At 41.8% G+C, this 16,189-nt stretch overlaps 2 protein-coding genes across 3 annotated transcripts; both read left to right on the top strand.

Moving 5' to 3' along the window:
• Window positions 1–66: 66 nt before the first annotated feature.
• Window positions 67–4,943, top strand: LOC127770437 (tyrosine-protein phosphatase RLPH2-like). 2 transcript variants are annotated; one of them, XM_052296161.1, is made up of 5 exons: window positions 67–779; window positions 1,473–1,540; window positions 1,625–1,804; window positions 4,430–4,648; window positions 4,889–4,943. In XM_052296161.1, the coding sequence occupies exons 1-4, from the start codon at window positions 107–109 to the stop codon at window positions 4,625–4,627; spliced, it is 1,119 nt and encodes a 372-aa protein (XP_052152121.1). In that variant the 5' UTR covers window positions 67–106; the 3' UTR covers window positions 4,628–4,648; window positions 4,889–4,943. The 2 variants fall into 2 exon arrangements, with proteins under 2 accessions (XP_052152121.1, XP_052152120.1); XM_052296160.1 differs by having other exon boundaries at window positions 4,884–4,943.
• Window positions 4,944–6,670: 1,727 nt separating this feature from the next.
• On the top strand, window positions 6,671–15,804 carry LOC127770397 (1,4-alpha-glucan-branching enzyme 2, chloroplastic/amyloplastic-like). Its single transcript, XM_052296100.1, has 22 exons — window positions 6,671–6,967; window positions 7,445–7,566; window positions 7,800–8,071; window positions 8,334–8,432; window positions 8,527–8,569; window positions 8,709–8,768; window positions 9,352–9,432; window positions 9,528–9,644; window positions 9,830–9,913; window positions 10,548–10,669; window positions 10,818–10,937; window positions 11,222–11,351; window positions 11,442–11,552; window positions 11,764–11,892; window positions 12,255–12,358; window positions 12,631–12,775; window positions 13,466–13,613; window positions 13,743–13,843; window positions 14,033–14,110; window positions 14,602–14,757; window positions 15,183–15,257; window positions 15,349–15,804. Exons 1-22 carry the CDS (start codon window positions 6,826–6,828, stop codon window positions 15,433–15,435), a joined length of 2,526 nt encoding a protein of 841 aa, XP_052152060.1. The 5' UTR covers window positions 6,671–6,825; the 3' UTR covers window positions 15,436–15,804.
• Window positions 15,805–16,189: the final 385 nt, after the last annotated feature.

The following is a 16,189-nucleotide window of genomic DNA, read 5'->3' as shown; positions in this document are numbered from 1 at the left end:
GGCCGTGCCTCGGGGGAGAGACCAACCCGAGTGGAACGCCGCTGTAGAAAGGCACCGGCCGCACTGGAGAGGATTGGAGGAGCCGAAGAGGGGAGTTGGCATCAGGATGGACGGTCAGGATCGTGTTGTCACCATCATCGGACGGTGCGTTTGTCTCCCTGGGCTACTTGGAAATTGGAATTCTACTTTTCCTCTCTTTCTGTGGTGTGTTATCAGCAACCTGTGGGAAACAGGAAACGACGCCGGCGGCGAGATGTCTCCTCCGCCTCCGCCGCCGCCTCCCCGCGCGGTGATCTGCGTGGGAGACGTCCACGGCTACATCTCCAAGCTGGAGAGCCTGTGGGCGAACCTCCAGTCCGCGCTCCCGCCCGACGCCTTCGCCACCGCGCTCGTCGTCTTCCTCGGCGACTACTGCGACCGCGGGCCCAGCACCCGCGAGGTCATCGACTTCCTCCTCGCGCTCCCGTCCCGCCACCCCGCGCAGCGCCACGCCTTCCTCTGCGGCAACCACGACCTCGCCTTCGCCGCCTTCGTCGGGGCGCTGCCGCCGCCGCCCGACGGCACCCCGTTCTCGTCCACCTGGGGGGAGTACATCCAGAACGAGGAGAACGAGGGGTGGTACCGTGGCCCCGGCCACGAGGGGATGCATTGCCAGGGGAGGAGATGGGGCGGGATCATGAAGGAGAAGAGGAATCCCAAGAGGGGGTCATCGTACATGGGCTCCATCTACGACGCGCGCCCTACCTTCGAGTCCTACGGCGTTGCTCATGGATCCCCAGGTCAGTGTTCAGGAGTACCGCACAAGATTTATTCATCTGTATTCATGCTTTGCAATGGAACATAACGGACCATAGGTGACTGGCACTAAGCCACTAGTAACTCTCTAGATTGTTATCGTTTGGCTTCAAACTTGAAAATTCTGATTGCTTTCCCAAAATGTTAAAATGCTATACAATGCGTAAACCTTAAAAGAAGTTCTGAAATCCAAATGCCAGGAAATATGAAATCAATGCACAATTGTCTATTTCTCTAGTTACAATCTTAGGAATTAGTACTTTAGTACTGTTTACAAAGCACAAAAGTATAAGACCATGATAACATTTATAGACAGGTGAATTTTGTATACACTAACAGAATTAGCGCCAAACTTATTTTATAGTACTTCGATGACCTGTAGTCTCAACATAACAAAATTTATCAAGCTAGCGAGCAGTTCACCAACAGTGAAGGTAACTTTTAAAGGTAGTGTCATTTAGCCCACCTAATGAAAGCAAACAACGAATTGATGCCTCTCGTGCAGGGTTTGTAAGCATGGTTTCATAGTACAACTCCCGCTGCAACTATACAAAGCTACTTCTAATTTGCTACTATTGTTTTTACCAGTAAATACAGCTTTTGAGAGAGGGAGGGAGGGATCCCTGATTCCCTTCAATAGAAACCACCAATGCTTACAAAGTTTTATTGTCATTCAGATCTTGTGAAGGCTGTACCTGAGGAGCACAAAAAATTTCTGCGCGAATTGGTTTGGATCCATGAGGAGGTATGCTATCCTTTTATGGTGCAAAGTATAATGAGAGGTGCAAAGGGAGTTTGTTTCTTAGATATTTGCATGGTTGTATGGCAGGAAAATGTACCCATTGATACTAACGAAGGACAGATTATTTGTAAGCTTATTGCGGTTCATGCTGGCCTGGAGAGGTCGATTGATTTGAATGAACAGTTTAGAATTTTGAGAACTAAAGATACAAAGATATCAAAGGTTGCAATGCTAAGCGGGAGGCAGGACGTTTGGAACATACCAAAGGTGAGCAAATATTTCATCCCATTGCAGATTGCACACTCTTGGTACCACAACATAAAAGTTATGCTTCTATTAGGTTTTCGCATTGCCTAACTTGATGTTTCTGCAAACTCAATCCCCTCTCACATACCTCAAAGATGTATCATTCAATGCACCAAAGTGCCATTGTTCTCTACTATAGCGAAGAGATCAACATATCCTGCAGAACACTTTGGTCTTTAGTATCTATTTTAGATGCTATTCTAGTCTCACAAATGCATCTATAAACACTTTGATAATTGAGCAGTATTCAAGGTGCTTTCTATATACAATAAATAGATCTTTACATCATTGTTTGTTGGGTCAATATTGTGTCATGCTAGTAGTATTTTGGCTGTAAATGACCCAACTTAGGGTTGGAGTTTAATTCTAGCAACGGTCTGTTCCCAGTTCCCACTATTCTAAACTGAGAAAATCAATATCCGTATTTTTTCCTCTGTGGTCTTATGCCATGTCAAGACATTTTAGTCCCCTCTAAGAAATAAAGTTTTTAACAAGTTCGTTTACTGAAGGATTACGTACCCTGAAAGGTGAGATAAAATAAAATGGTAAATCCTTTACTGAGTGTGATAATCTTTAGTTATTATGAACCAAGTAGAGGCACTGGACCATATTTGTGCTATCTCATCTTAACATAAAGTGTTTAAACCAGTTAATTTGTTTTGACTTTTGACATAGCCTTGGTGAATTTATAGAAAAATAACCTAATATGCAGTCAGATTTATTAAAGTTGCTCTCACGTTTTAAATGACATTCTGTTAAAAATTACAGGCAGTGGGCTATTGAGTATTCCTAGTAAACAGTTATCAGTGTGCGTTTCGCTGGTTTCATTGTATTTTGTCATACCATTTTGAAATTCCATAGGCATAAGGAAAAATCTATTGTTGGTTCTTGAACTCTGTTGTGAGTCCAATTTTCACCAAACTTCAAAAACCTGCTGTTTTGCATCCCCAACTTCCAAACCCAAAAAAATAACTTCCTGAACCATTTTTCAAGTTGGTTTTGCTGACATGGTGATGGTTTTGCTGACATGGACTCCCACTAGCCAAATTTCGGGGTAGATGCCACTTAGATGGGTCCATGTTAGCCAAACCTGCACGTTTGCGAAAAAGATCACCATTTTGGCCAACATTTCACAGAATAGGTTCTAGGGTATTGGAGTTGGATGTTCAGTGTGAAAAATATGTGGCTGTTGAGTTTTAGGTTGAGAACTGGAATTCGAGCAATGTTCGAGGGCCAAAATGGGCTTGTTCTTATGTCCTAATCCCCCTATAGAAACCTCATTAGTTTATCTTGATATTGATATTTTTTATGGTTTAGCTTATTTACGAATTGCAACTGAGGCGACTATTGTACAGGAACAGGAGGAAAGTAGGAAACGCCACTAAAATCAAGGTCTAGGTAAAAACAAAAAGACAGTGGATTCGTTGACAACAGCTCCTGAGAGTTAGCAGTTATCCATGCTAGTTGTGAGTTGTGGCGTTACCTTGTCATACAGGGGTGGATCTAGGGCCCGACCACCCTGGGCGCGCAGGCTCCTCGGCCTGCAACAGTGGAACGGCTTCTCTGCTGTGCTGCGTAGCAGGCAAATCAGCACTTTATTTGGGCAGCTAGGAGCACTAGCAAGCGTCTTTCACAGGCTGGGATCGCCAAGCGCATGAAGGCATGCTACGAGGCTGGCTGCCCGCCTCCATGACTCTAGGTTGTTCGGTGCGTGGCCATGTGCGGCACATCACACATATGGTGGCACTGGTCGCGCACTAGTACACCACTTAGCTTGACTGCTTGAGCACGCTTGGTGTTGTAGTCTTTTAGAAAGGCAACAGCAATTGGCCAATCATCAGGAGCATAGGAAGTACCAAGAGTTGTTTTGTTGATTAGTGTTTATAGTTTCGTATAATCTATATTTGAGTTTAGTCAACTAGACTTTCATTGGATTAGGATCCTCTGTGCTTATCTATTGCTAGCTCTTGCTCAAATTGCAGAATGATGTGGTGCTTAGTTGATACAAGCAACAATGCTGAAACTCTTAGTGGTGAACCTTACATGTGTGAAAGATCTTTGCGCATTATAAGTCATTGGTAGACTTTCCCAGGATCAGGAAAATTCCTGGCTCCGCCCCTATTGCCATAGGAATATAGGATCATAGCCAAAATTTTTAATGTGATGATTTAGGCCTGACCATATACTAAACATCTTATTTGATTGACAGTTCTTTATAGATGGTTTGATGAGCCCTGTGGCAATGTGGCCAGAAGTGGGTCTACTATAGCTGCATCCTTTGTCTTTTTTACCTGTTGTGTTCTTATCGTGTTCTCACTGAAACAAGCAAGCACATGGTGTGTGTGCATGATGGCAGTGCATGTGATGGACTGCCAACAGCTAATTCATGGCATACATAGCATAAGCAATTGCTACATGATTTTGTTTCATAACGGATACATGCCTGACTTTTACATAGGTGGGTCACATAATCTTTTTTTCGAAAGGCGGCCACATAATCTTTTGAAACTCTGGTAGTGCTACTACTATTATTTTGCCTATCAAAACGAACACATGAAATGTTGATGTACAATCTTCTTTCTTCAGGATCTGGCTGGCAAGCAGACCATCGTTGTAAGTGGACACCATGGGAAGCTCCACATTGATGGCCTCCGATTTGTCATCGATGAAGGTGGCGGATATGCAGACAGACCTATAGCTGCTATTGTGTTTCCTTCGAAGGAATTGATCAGGAGCACAGAAGGAACTTCATCCCAGAATCGATCCAGATATCATCAGGAGTAGTGCCCTGATACAGTCCTGCAGGTAATTCCTTACTGAGGCCCTCACGTCAGCTACTGGATGACTGATAAGTGCTCTATACAACATCTGAAGGAATTTGAATTCTGAAACACACCTAGCGTGCTTAGATCAAAACAAGAAATCTCACATGTAAATTACTGCCGTTTCCTTTCTATGGCTGTACCACTATATACCTTGAGACCGCAAGTCCGCAACTACGAAGATAACTCATTTTCCCCTTCCTTGTTGCCATGAACAGAACAGATTATATGATTCTCCTGCCTTTTCTGTTGAGAGGAAAATGACCTGGCCTTTTGGACATCAGCATTTCTTTTTCTTGTAAGTTGTAATCTGGATTCCCGGTGTCCCTTTCCTGATGCCGACACACAGATTTGGAACGGCGCGCGTGCACGGCCCAGACTCGTTCGCTCTCTCGGGCCGTGGATTCTAGCGGCAAAGAGAGGAAGGGTCCCAAAGGCCAAAATATCGGACGCCACGGGGATAGCCGAATTCGCGGGCGGGAGTGCGCGCGCCTCCTGGCGCGGTAGGCCCGTCGTCGTACGCGGCCGCGCCTTTTTGGTGTGCCCTCGCGACGTTGATCCGGCGATCTGGCCTGTGGCTAGAGAAAGCGACCGGACAAGTCCAAGGGCAGGGACCACGGACGGCAACGAGGCTGCCAATGTTTCATTCAGAGTTTTAGACGGCTGCTCTTCTTCCTCAACTAGTTCACCGATAGACATTGTTGTTTAAATAAATAATAATAATTTCTCCCGTATCTAGGATCATCGAGAGGGGTTAAATTATGCTGTTGTTGCACGTTTCCAGGTGTTGGGCTAATTACTAACTACGTAGTAATCACTAATTAATTGAAGATGCCTGCGTGATGACACTGGCTAGTGAGATCTGGGTGCTCCTGTTTGTTTCTCAGTCGATGCTCCGAAGTCAGAACACTCGCTCAAACAAGGTGAGCGAATCTTGAAAAAGTAACAACAAAAGATTGAAGTATGGTGATGCTGCAAAAAACTACGCTGTTAAGTGTTAACCTAGCTTGGTGGGGGATTATCGGATCATCGAGCAATACAGCGAATAAGCACGCCCAGCATATTCCACCTCAACTCTCTGTCTCGAGATTTTCGTTTGTCTTCTTCCATGAGGCTGTGACCAACTTGCTTGCCAGTTGCCATTGCCACCGATCACCCATGGCCAGTCACTCTCTTGGAAACCAAATGGACGGTTTCGAGAGCGAAGCACCAGTACCAGTGGGCGCGTGACACACATGACCTCCATGATGCAACCAGGGGCGATCCGTTATTATCATTATCCCTAGTCATGTGAAAAAGGAGTAGCTACTCTGGACCTCTTTCTTATAACTCTAACTCCTAAATTTAACTATAAGAGTTGAGTCTGTAGTGAAGTTGTAGAGTAGCATAAACCCATATTCATCTCTTTAGTTCATTTTGTTAAAGCGTTTCTATTTTAGGTAGAGCTGAAACTGTTTGGCTGAGCTTCAGTTTCAAGAGAGGTAAAGCTAAAGCTAAACTTGTGCTAAATGGATTGAGGTTCTCTACAAGTGCCTTTGTCACTAATATATGGACTCAAGGATCATCGGACCTATATATCAGTGAAAAAGTTATATGACTTCGATTGCAGAGAATTCTGATATGTGCTAAACAGGCCTCTGTAAAGTACAAAATTATTTTACGGTTCATTTTTCTCAGAAAACAAAAGTAAAAAAAAGAAGAAAGGAAGAAGAGAGAAAGGAGCCCACAACACAACGGATGGCCTCTGCCGCTCTGCGATGCGCTCTCCACCGTCGGTTCGCGATCTCCCCTACCCCCCAACGCCGTACGTCACCTGGCCCAGCTGGCCCCACCCCACTGCCAGCTCTGCACCCGGAGCCACGGGAGAAGGCGACACCGCGGGGGCCCCACCCCTCCCCATCCCCATGCACGGCAGCTCTCTGCCGCTTCCACCTCCGCCGCACACGTTGCTCCCCCCCTCCCCTCCCCCCCTTCTCCTCGCTTCTCGATTAATATCTCTCGTACTCTCGCTCCTCTTCTTCTTCTTCTTCGACTTGACTCCCCCCACTCCTCCCTCGTGCTGCTCCTCCTCGTCGCTCGGCTCGAGGCGCGGCATTTGCGGCGGGAGGGATCTGCGCGCGAGTGCGTGCGGGCAGGCGGCGGGGGAGCACGCACCGGGGGATGGCGTCGTTCGCGGTGTCCGGCACGAGGCTCGGGGTCGTGCGGGCGGGGGGCGGCGGCGGCGGCGGGGGTGGCCCGGCGGCGCGATCCGGCGGGGTGGACTTGCCGTCGGTGCTCTTCAGGAGGAAGGACTCCTTCTCACGTGAGGCTCCCTCGCTCGCTCGCCTTGTCCTCGAACACGGGGCGCTCACTCTCTCTCTCTCTCCCTATTTTTAGTCGCTTCCTCTCTCTCTCTCTCTGCGTGGGTGCGACCTGTTCCGTGACAGATTTCGATGGGAAGAGAAGGTCTCCTGATCGATTGCAGCTCACAGCCTCGCGGGCATGCGTTATTCCTCCCATTTTACTGTTATCTCTCGATCCGTATGTGATGTGTGTGTGCACTTTGTTGGGTACTTGGGTGCACCGAAGCGATCACTGTTTCTGAATTCTGAGAACCAGAGTTTATTTTTTTCTTGCCGGATAAGATGAGTTAGTGTTACAAATCGCTGTGATCATTCTCTAATTCCTTTTTATGTTTCGTTTTGAGGCTGATGCAGATGATCTCTTATTTATTGTTGCAACTTGCAAGTGGGGGTGGTATGGCGTTGCCTGACTAGTAGAGTCGGCTTTGCATTTGCAGGTGGCGTTGTGAGCTGCGCGGGTGCTCCTGGGAAGGTGCTGGTGCCTGGCGGTGGGAGCGACGACTTGCTGTCCTCTGCGGAACCAGACGTGGAAACTCAAGAGCAACCTGAAGAATCTCAGGTAATGCCGGGAATAAAATTCGAGCTGTTGTCATTCACTGACCAAATGTGTGATGAAATGATGTAGTGGCAATGCCAGGTTTCATGTGTTTTGTGCATTGTGACCTTGTGCTGGCTGTTGGGCTACTGAAAACCAAGTTGGGTCTTCCAACTAGCAACTTTGCCACAAAAGAATATACCTTTTTTTCTTTTTGGGTGTCTCATGCAGAGTCTATCCATCTATGTTCTGTGTAGATACCTGATGATAATAAAGTAAAACCTTTTGAGGAGGAGGAAGAGATTCCAGCAGTGGCAGAAGCAAGCATAAAGGTTGTGGCTGAAGACAAACTTGAATCTTCAGAAGTGATTCAAGACATTGAGGAAAATGTGACTGAGGGTGTGATCAAAGATGCTGATGAACCAACTGTGGAGGATAAACCACGAGTTATCCCACCACCAGGAGATGGGCAGAAGATATACCAAATTGACCCAATGCTGGAAGGATTTCGGAACCATCTTGACTACCGGTTAGTTATTTACTTTTTTTCATTTTGATTAAGGTTGGTATAATATTTGAAAATAGAGGTGATATCTCACAAATGCAATACAAATCATTGGCACTGATCACTAGAGATACCAAAAAGGATGTGGCAAGTAGTCTGCATAGTTTAATCCCCTCACTTCTCTGTCAACTCAGCAAATTAATTTCTGATATCTGGCGCTTTTGTTGGGAAACCTACTCTGTTAACTTCAGTATATCTTTTTTGGTATGCGTGGTGGTATGAACAGATACAGTGAATACAAGAGAATGCGTGCAGCTATTGACCAACATGAAGGTGGCTTGGATGCATTTTCTCGTGGTTACGAAAAGCTTGGATTCACCCGCAGGTAAAATTAAAGTCGCATTACTACAGAAATGCCTACAATATTCTACTTGGATATCAAATGATCAAACTCAATATCATTATTCCGTCCTTTCCAGCGCTGAAGGCATTACCTACCGAGAATGGGCACCTGGAGCACAGGTACGTGATTTGGCAGTGGTCACTACTCCCTATCCAGTGTACTGGAATTATACCAGTAGCACAAATGATATATTGATGAACTTCTTTTCAAACAGTCATCACATTAAGAATTAAAAATGACATTTTCATCCTATTGCAGTCTGCAGCATTAGTAGGTGACTTCAACAATTGGAACCCAAATGCAGATACTATGACCAGAGTACGTCTTCAACCTTTTTATTTTCCATCTTTGTATTGTATCATTAATATATTTTCAATTATCTGGGTTCATTATTTCTGTTTATATTCCTTAAAGTTGAACCTCACATGTGTCATTCTAAAATGCTGCTACTCTATATTGTCTCAAAGTCAGTGAAAACAGAGCACTGTTCCTTACTTTACTAACTATCATCTTCTTTGAGTCCAAAATAGCAGAATTCATGTTTAGGGTAAACAGTAAACACATGCATGCAATTTTGCATCCTAATGGTTAATATAGCCTTTTGGGGTGTGTTTGGAAAATGGGTTAGGAGAGGTGGGATTGGGAAATGGAAATGAATGGAGGGATAGGATGAAATGGGTGAAATGAATGGATGGCTAAGATCAAAACTTACCCTTTGGGGGTGGGAAATCATATCCCAAACCCATTTTCCAAACATTGCCTTGAATTTTGTACACTTCCATCCACACTGGTTTATTATATGACATGAGAAGGGTGTATTTCGCAGCATACGAGCCTATTTACATGTGCCAGCAACGTTTTTTCTCTTATTAGTGTTGATATATGGCATGATCACTTTCAGAATGAGTATGGTGTTTGGGAGATTTCCCTGCCTAACAATGCTGATGGATCCCCTGCTATTCCTCATGGCTCACGTGTAAAGGTAAGTTTTCTGATTGGCTATTTACTTAGTTGAGGGTTTAATCATTTTCAAAATGAGCTTACTGAGAGATCTTCTTTCACCTTCTTAATTTCCAGATTCGGATGGATACACCATCTGGCGTAAAGGATTCAATTCCTGCCTGGATTAAGTTTGCTGTGCAGGCTCCAGGTGAAATACCGTACAACGGTATATATTATGATCCACCTGAAGAAGTATGTTTCTACCTTACAGTCTTTAAACGAAATATTTTTCCATTGCATTTTTTTTAAAAAAATCTATGCTCGTGTCACTAAAACCTTATAGAACTGTGTAATACTACTTTTTTTCTTTGTTGATCAGGATATTCCATTTTAACCTTTATTTTCCATCTCCTAATGTTGTTTATACGCAACTGCAGGAAAAATATGTATTCCAACATCCTCAACCTAAACGACCAAATTCGCTGCGGATATATGAATCACATATTGGAATGAGTAGCCCGGTATGCCAATAAGTTATTAATATTTTGACTTTTCTTTTTTGTCTTGAAACCTTTTTCGCTTTGTAGAATGCAATCTAGTTCTTTCTATTTATGTAGCAGGTTTAACAACATATCTGAGAGTACTTCCCTTCTCCAATTTAATATCTAGCAGACACGTTTTTTCCATGTAATAAACTACACAGATTTTAAAATGTTTTCAGACTGACATATGTGAAACTTTGTTCTCATTAGATCTTCCTTTTTTTGTTGTACTCCCTCCATTTCAAAATGTAAGACATTCTAGCATTGCCCACATTCATATAGATGTATATGTGTCTAGATTCATCAACATCTATATGAATGTGGGCAATGCTAGAAAGTCTTATATTGTGAAACGGAGGAAGTATGATTTTTGTTGCATTTGAAAGTAAAGCTAAACATTGTTTGCCAGAACATATCTATTATGATTAACAATTGTAATGGCCTGTTAAATAATGTGGCTGTGTTACCAGTTGAAGATTTTGCATTTAGGAGGCAAGAAATGCCATATTGTCTTACCTAGATGATTTGTACTAACAAGCTGTGAAGTTTGTGTTCTGTAGTGTGAGTACCCAATAATGCATAATATAATTACTCGGTATTGTCTGTTGTACAGGAACCGAAGATAAACACATATGCTAATTTTAGGGATGAGGTGCTACCAAGAATTAAAAAGCTTGGGTACAATGCTGTACAGATAATGGCAATCCAGGAGCACTCTTATTACGCAAGCTTTGGGTACTCACAAGATCCATTTAGAGTTCTTAAATTTTAGTGTTCTGAACATGCAGAAATTTCTGAACAAATTTCTTTGTGTGGACACCAATAGTGCAACTATTCTTTCTGTTTCTGACCTGGTTTGATCTTTGTTATATTCTTTTTACAGGTATCATGTTACTAACTTCTTTGCGCCAAGTAGCCGTTTCGGAACCCCAGAAGACTTGAAATCTCTGATTGATAAAGCTCACGAGCTTGGTTTGCTTGTACTTATGGATATTGTTCACAGGTAATTAGTGAAATGTTGATTTGTTTGTCTGTGTAAATCTAGTATTTTAGATTACTGGCGTCCACCCATGACACTGTTTATTCCATAAAGAGTTCCATGTATATACATGTCAATATCTTGACTGAAGAGTTCGGAACCTATTGTACTTGGACTTAACCCCTTTATTCATGTGTTTATAGACCAGATAATTTTTTTTACTTATTTTCCATCCACTTGATTTAGTTGATCCTTTTCAGTTGGATAGTTTTACCATTTCTTTCTTTCTTTTTGGTTGTATCCTGCAGTCATGCATCAAACAATACCCTGGATGGTTTGAATGGTTTTGATGGTACTGATACACATTACTTCCATGGTGGACCACGGGGTCATCACTGGATGTGGGATTCTCGCCTGTTCAACTATGGGAGTTGGGAAGTATGTAACAGTTGACTATTGTCACCATAGATTGGTTCACTATTGCCGTTACTCTGTCCTTACCAATGCATACATTATGTCCTCTTGCAGGTTTTAAGATATTTACTGTCGAATGCAAGGTGGTGGCTTGAAGAATACAAGTTTGATGGGTTTCGATTTGATGGGGTGACATCCATGATGTATACTCATCATGGTTTACAGGTAAGTTATCAAGTGTTTCTGGTAAATTGCATTTCAGAGTGCTGCCATTTCTGTTTTGGGCATGCCTTAATGTCCTTTTGCAGAAACCATTGCTATGTTTGAATGGATTTATTATGACTCCTGCTGCTGATACTTGGATTTCATTCTAGTATTGTTTGCCCCTGATGGGAATTGCTACTGTTTTTTCTAAAATTGTCAAGTTTTGTTATAGGTGGCATTTACTGGCAACTATGGCGAATATTTTGGATTTGCTACTGATGTTGATGCAGTAGTTTACTTGATGCTGGTGAATGATCTAATTCATGGGCTTTATCCTGAGGCTGTAGCCATTGGTGAAGATGTAAGTGCTTATGGTATCTGCTTTTCTGTCATATTGATACTTCACACAAACCAATTAATTAGTTTTAGTTGGGTGAAAGCGGTTAGTATCTATTCCCAACCAGATATAAAATATAATATATTTGTCCCCAATTGATAAAGTTTAAGGGCATTGGAAGAACTAACAGGCATGTTCCTTGATGGTTATAGTTTCTCAACAGCATTCTTTTCTATTCTTCATTAAATGAGAAAATGTAATTTGATTTATTTAAGTTGCACAATGCAAAATGGGGCTAGCATATGATACCAAATATATATTTAATTATGCTATAAACTATTTGTGAGAGCAACATGGTTGAACTTACATCCCTGCTTTCTGTTCAGGTCAGCGGGATGCCCACATTTTGTATTCCTGTTCAAGATGGTGGTGTTGGTTTTGACTATCGTTTGCATATGGCTGTACCGGACAAATGGATCGAACTCCTCAAGTAAGTACTGGAACTTCGGTGATTGTACATCTGAAAATTGAGACATTCAACTAACTTACTGGATATCATTGAGTTATGCTCTCCTTTTTATAGTGCCATGTTAGTGGTCTAGTGCTCCATCTTGGTACTGCTGCTATGCCCTTTGAAGAGCTGCTTTTACACTTTTTAATCATATTTTTTATGAGTTACTGAGAGCTAGTATTAATGTATGTTCTGGGTAGGTTCCAACTTCCAAATATGTTGTCATGAAATTCCAACTTTCTTTAATGCAGGCAAAGTGACGAATATTGGAAAATGGGTGATATCGTGCACACCCTAACGAATAGAAGGTGGTCAGAGAAGTGTGTTACTTATGCAGAAAGTCATGACCAAGCACTAGTTGGTGACAAGACTATTGCATTCTGGTTGATGGATAAGGTACTACCTGTTAATTTCGTACCTAAAAAGAATTGAATAATTGACTTTGTTTCATCATATTGGTTGTCTTCTGTTGGTACAATGATTTATTGCTTCACTAGCACCCAACGTCTATTTGACACGAAATATTGCTGAAAAAAATTTAATGTGTGGTAATTTGCTAACTTACATTAGAGCTTGAAACCTTAAGTTTGACCAATTTAATGAGTTCTCTGTATTTACCCATTTGTTCATTCCTTAGGTAATCATTTGTAGGTTCACAATCGACCGTATGTGTTTTCTCAAGCAAATATTTAGCAAGAATAAAATTTTTCTGACTAATGAACTATTTCATTGAATTTCTGAGTCTTTTCATGTGTAAACATATGCTACTTTCTGCAATGAAAACCATGTGCTAGAAGAGTTACAGTGTCCCAACTCCCAAGGATTAGTCTCTTTTTTACTATTTATTTGGGCTCCTTTTGGGTTAAGTGCTCTAGGAAATTTTCTCAAAGTCCTAACCTTGCCAAGATCAAGATGGGATACACTCCTAGTCTTATGTTGCATTTCATTATAACATTTATTTCTTTTGGGTACTATGCAATTCTCTTTTGGGATTGTTGAGACTTGGAACATACCAAAGTTCACTACTGTGCTGTAATTTGTTGATCAAACAGTGTGACAGGGATATCTCAACTTCCTTTCATGCAGGATATGTATGATTTTATGGCTCTAGACAGACCTTCAACACCTCGCATTGATCGTGGGATAGCATTACATAAAATGATTAGGCTTGTCACCATGGGCTTAGGAGGCGAAGGCTATCTTAATTTCATGGGAAATGAGTTTGGGCATCCTGGTTAGTATTTATATCTTCTTGCATTTTGTACTATTTTTATTTGAAGTGGTTTTAGCCATGACCTTTGCATCTCATGTAATCTATTGCATATACAGAGGATATAATGATTGCTTCTATTTTACTTTGCAGAATGGATAGATTTCCCAAGAGGCCCGCAAAGTCTTCCAAATGGCTCGGTCCTCCCAGGAAACAACTACAGTTTTGATAAATGCCGTCGTAGATTTGACCTTGTAAGTTTTACCTGCACTATTTTATCCTCTTCTATGATCCAGATTTGATCATATATATGCTTAGTACATACAATGTCGTTGGGTAAAGATCACAGCTGCTTTACTGTTGGTGAAAGCTTTAGACTAATGCAAGTTGCCGTCATTTATCAATAAAGTGATAAACTAATAATTTTATCCTTCATTGGTCAGGGAGATGCAGATTATCTTAGATATCATGGTATGCAAGAGTTTGATCAGGCCATGCAGCATCTTGAGGAAAAATATGGAGTATGCCACTTTTTTTATCTTTATTGCATAATAAGTTTTAGTTAGATTTCTACCTTGTCAAAAATTTTATGTTTCAACAGACAACAGGGAATTATAGTATAACTAGCACAGTTCCCATGTGCTGAGCCGTTTGTTTCAATATACTCTGAAGTATAATTCAAAAGATGCAAAAATTATCCATATCTAAAGCTAAATATATCATATGAACTGGCCACCTACATACACGTGTACACAATGCAATTATTCTTTTAAAAAATCCCAGCAAATGACACCCACTTGTCTGCATAGATCACACCATCACTTCACTAACTTAGGGAGTAGAGATTTCAAATTTCATATAATTGGAGGAATCTGGGAAGTATGATCTGAAATTGTGTTTCACCATCCAAAATTGTTGTTTTGGGTTATTGCATGTTGTTACCTGTCCCAGCTCTAGCCATCCTTTTTGTACTGGAGATATTTAACTGATTAAACGGAGAACGTTGCTGCAGTTCATGACATCTGAGCACCAGTATATATCGCGCAAACACGAGGAGGATAAGGTGATCATCTTCGAGAGAGGAGATTTGGTATTCGTGTTCAACTTCCACTGGAGTAATAGCTATTTTGACTATCGCGTCGGTTGTTTAAAGCCTGGAAAGTACAAGGTATGCACTTCCTTTTGCATGGTTCAATTATTATGTACCCTATCATCACTGGTGGCAGTGGCAGATCTACCGCCTGGTGACCCCAGGAAGTCACTAGGGCTCGTCGGCGGATAATCCATTACAATTCTATGCAACTAAAAAATGAAGGAAATATTAATTTGTATAGCAAATACTAGCTATAGTTAAGTTTGCCTGGGCTCTAAATTTTTTCTAGATCCGCCACTGGCTGGTGGGGCATTTACAAGTTTTCATTTCAACATGGATACAATCTATTGTTCTGGACGGTGTAGTTGATAGGACATTCTTAATATTCTCTTGTAAATTAACTGATCATACCAATCTTCTTCATTATTGAACTCATTCAAATACTATGAACTTTTCCACAAACCTTGTTTTGGTTACTGATTGCTGCTATTTATTATCAGATTGTGTTGGACTCAGACGATGGCCTCTTTGGTGGATTCAGTCGGCTTGATCATGATGCTGAGTACTTCACTGCTGTAAGTCTGCACTCAAGTGCTATCGCTCATTGTGCGCTTGTCTTATTTCATTGTCAATCTAAATTACCCCCTGAATTATTGATTTTTGCAGGACTGGCCGCATGACAACAGACCATGTTCATTCTCGGTGTACACCCCAAGCAGAACCGCCGTCGTGTATGCACTTACAGAGGACTAATGATCAGCTCTGATCATTGGGGGAACAACTCAAGGGAGTTGGTGGTAATGACGCCGGAATACAACTCAAGTGAAAGGTGAAAAGAAAGGCTGCCCTGACGATGTGATTTGAGGGGCTTGTGTTTCATCGCCAATGCCAGGAAGATGAGGTAGAAAAGCCTACTGATGAGCTCCTGTTTTCGAGTGACTCGTGAAGGAAATAGACCAGGGTGAATGGCTTTTTTCAGAGCTATACCAAACCCATCCTATGTTGCGCATTCGCTGTAGTTTTGTACATAACGATATCGGTTGGCATTTGTATGTTTATGAATAATCTGTTCGACAGAAATGTTTTTCTCCTTGTATTTAGTGCTCAATAAGCTTCTCTTTAGTCTGTTACTGCATATTTCTTGAGATAAGACAATGCATGCAATCAGAGCAGAAAAACCATTTAAATGGGCCGCAGAAGAATGAATGAAAAAAAAACCTTCAAAACGAACTATAGAAATATAGAATTATGCTTTAAAATTTAAAATTTTGGCTGTGTTTGATTAGTCAATGATGAAAATTGATATTCGCGCTTGTGCTACTTTTTCGCGCTTTCGATCTCCTTGCGAGATACTCCTATATCGTTGCATAGTCTTTTGGAGGAATTTCATATTGTTGCACATTCCAACATTCGCTGCATTTTATATGCATCTTTTCTTAAACATTCGTTTTTGTTTAATGGGCCAAGGAGAAGTACGGCTGAATTTGTTACTCAACCAAAGCCTAAC

Source organism: Oryza glaberrima, chromosome 4 (assembly GCF_000147395.1).
Source record: "Oryza glaberrima chromosome 4, OglaRS2, whole genome shotgun sequence".
Taxonomy (NCBI): domain Eukaryota; kingdom Viridiplantae; phylum Streptophyta; class Magnoliopsida; order Poales; family Poaceae; genus Oryza; species Oryza glaberrima.
Note: the sequence above shows the minus strand (reverse complement) of the source record. Positions and strands in the feature narration are given on the sequence as shown.

Coding starts and splice junctions, on each gene's coding strand:
- LOC127770397 (XM_052296100.1), top strand. CDS start 6,826: ATGGCGTCGTTCGCGGTGTCCGGCACGAGGCTCGGGGTCGTGCGGGCG. Junction 8,769..9,351: donor ATGCAGATACTATGACCAGA/GTACGTCTTCAA, acceptor GATCACTTTCAG/AATGAGTATGGTGTTTGGGA. Junction 10,670..10,817: donor TCTTATTACGCAAGCTTTGG/GTACTCACAAGA, acceptor TTCTTTTTACAG/GTATCATGTTACTAACTTCT.
- LOC127770437 (XM_052296161.1), top strand. CDS start 107: ATGGACGGTCAGGATCGTGTTGTCACCATCATCGGACGGTGCGTTTGT. Junction 780..1,472: donor CGTTGCTCATGGATCCCCAG/GTCAGTGTTCAG, acceptor ATTGTCATTCAG/ATCTTGTGAAGGCTGTACCT. Junction 1,541..1,624: donor TGGTTTGGATCCATGAGGAG/GTATGCTATCCT, acceptor GTTGTATGGCAG/GAAAATGTACCCATTGATAC.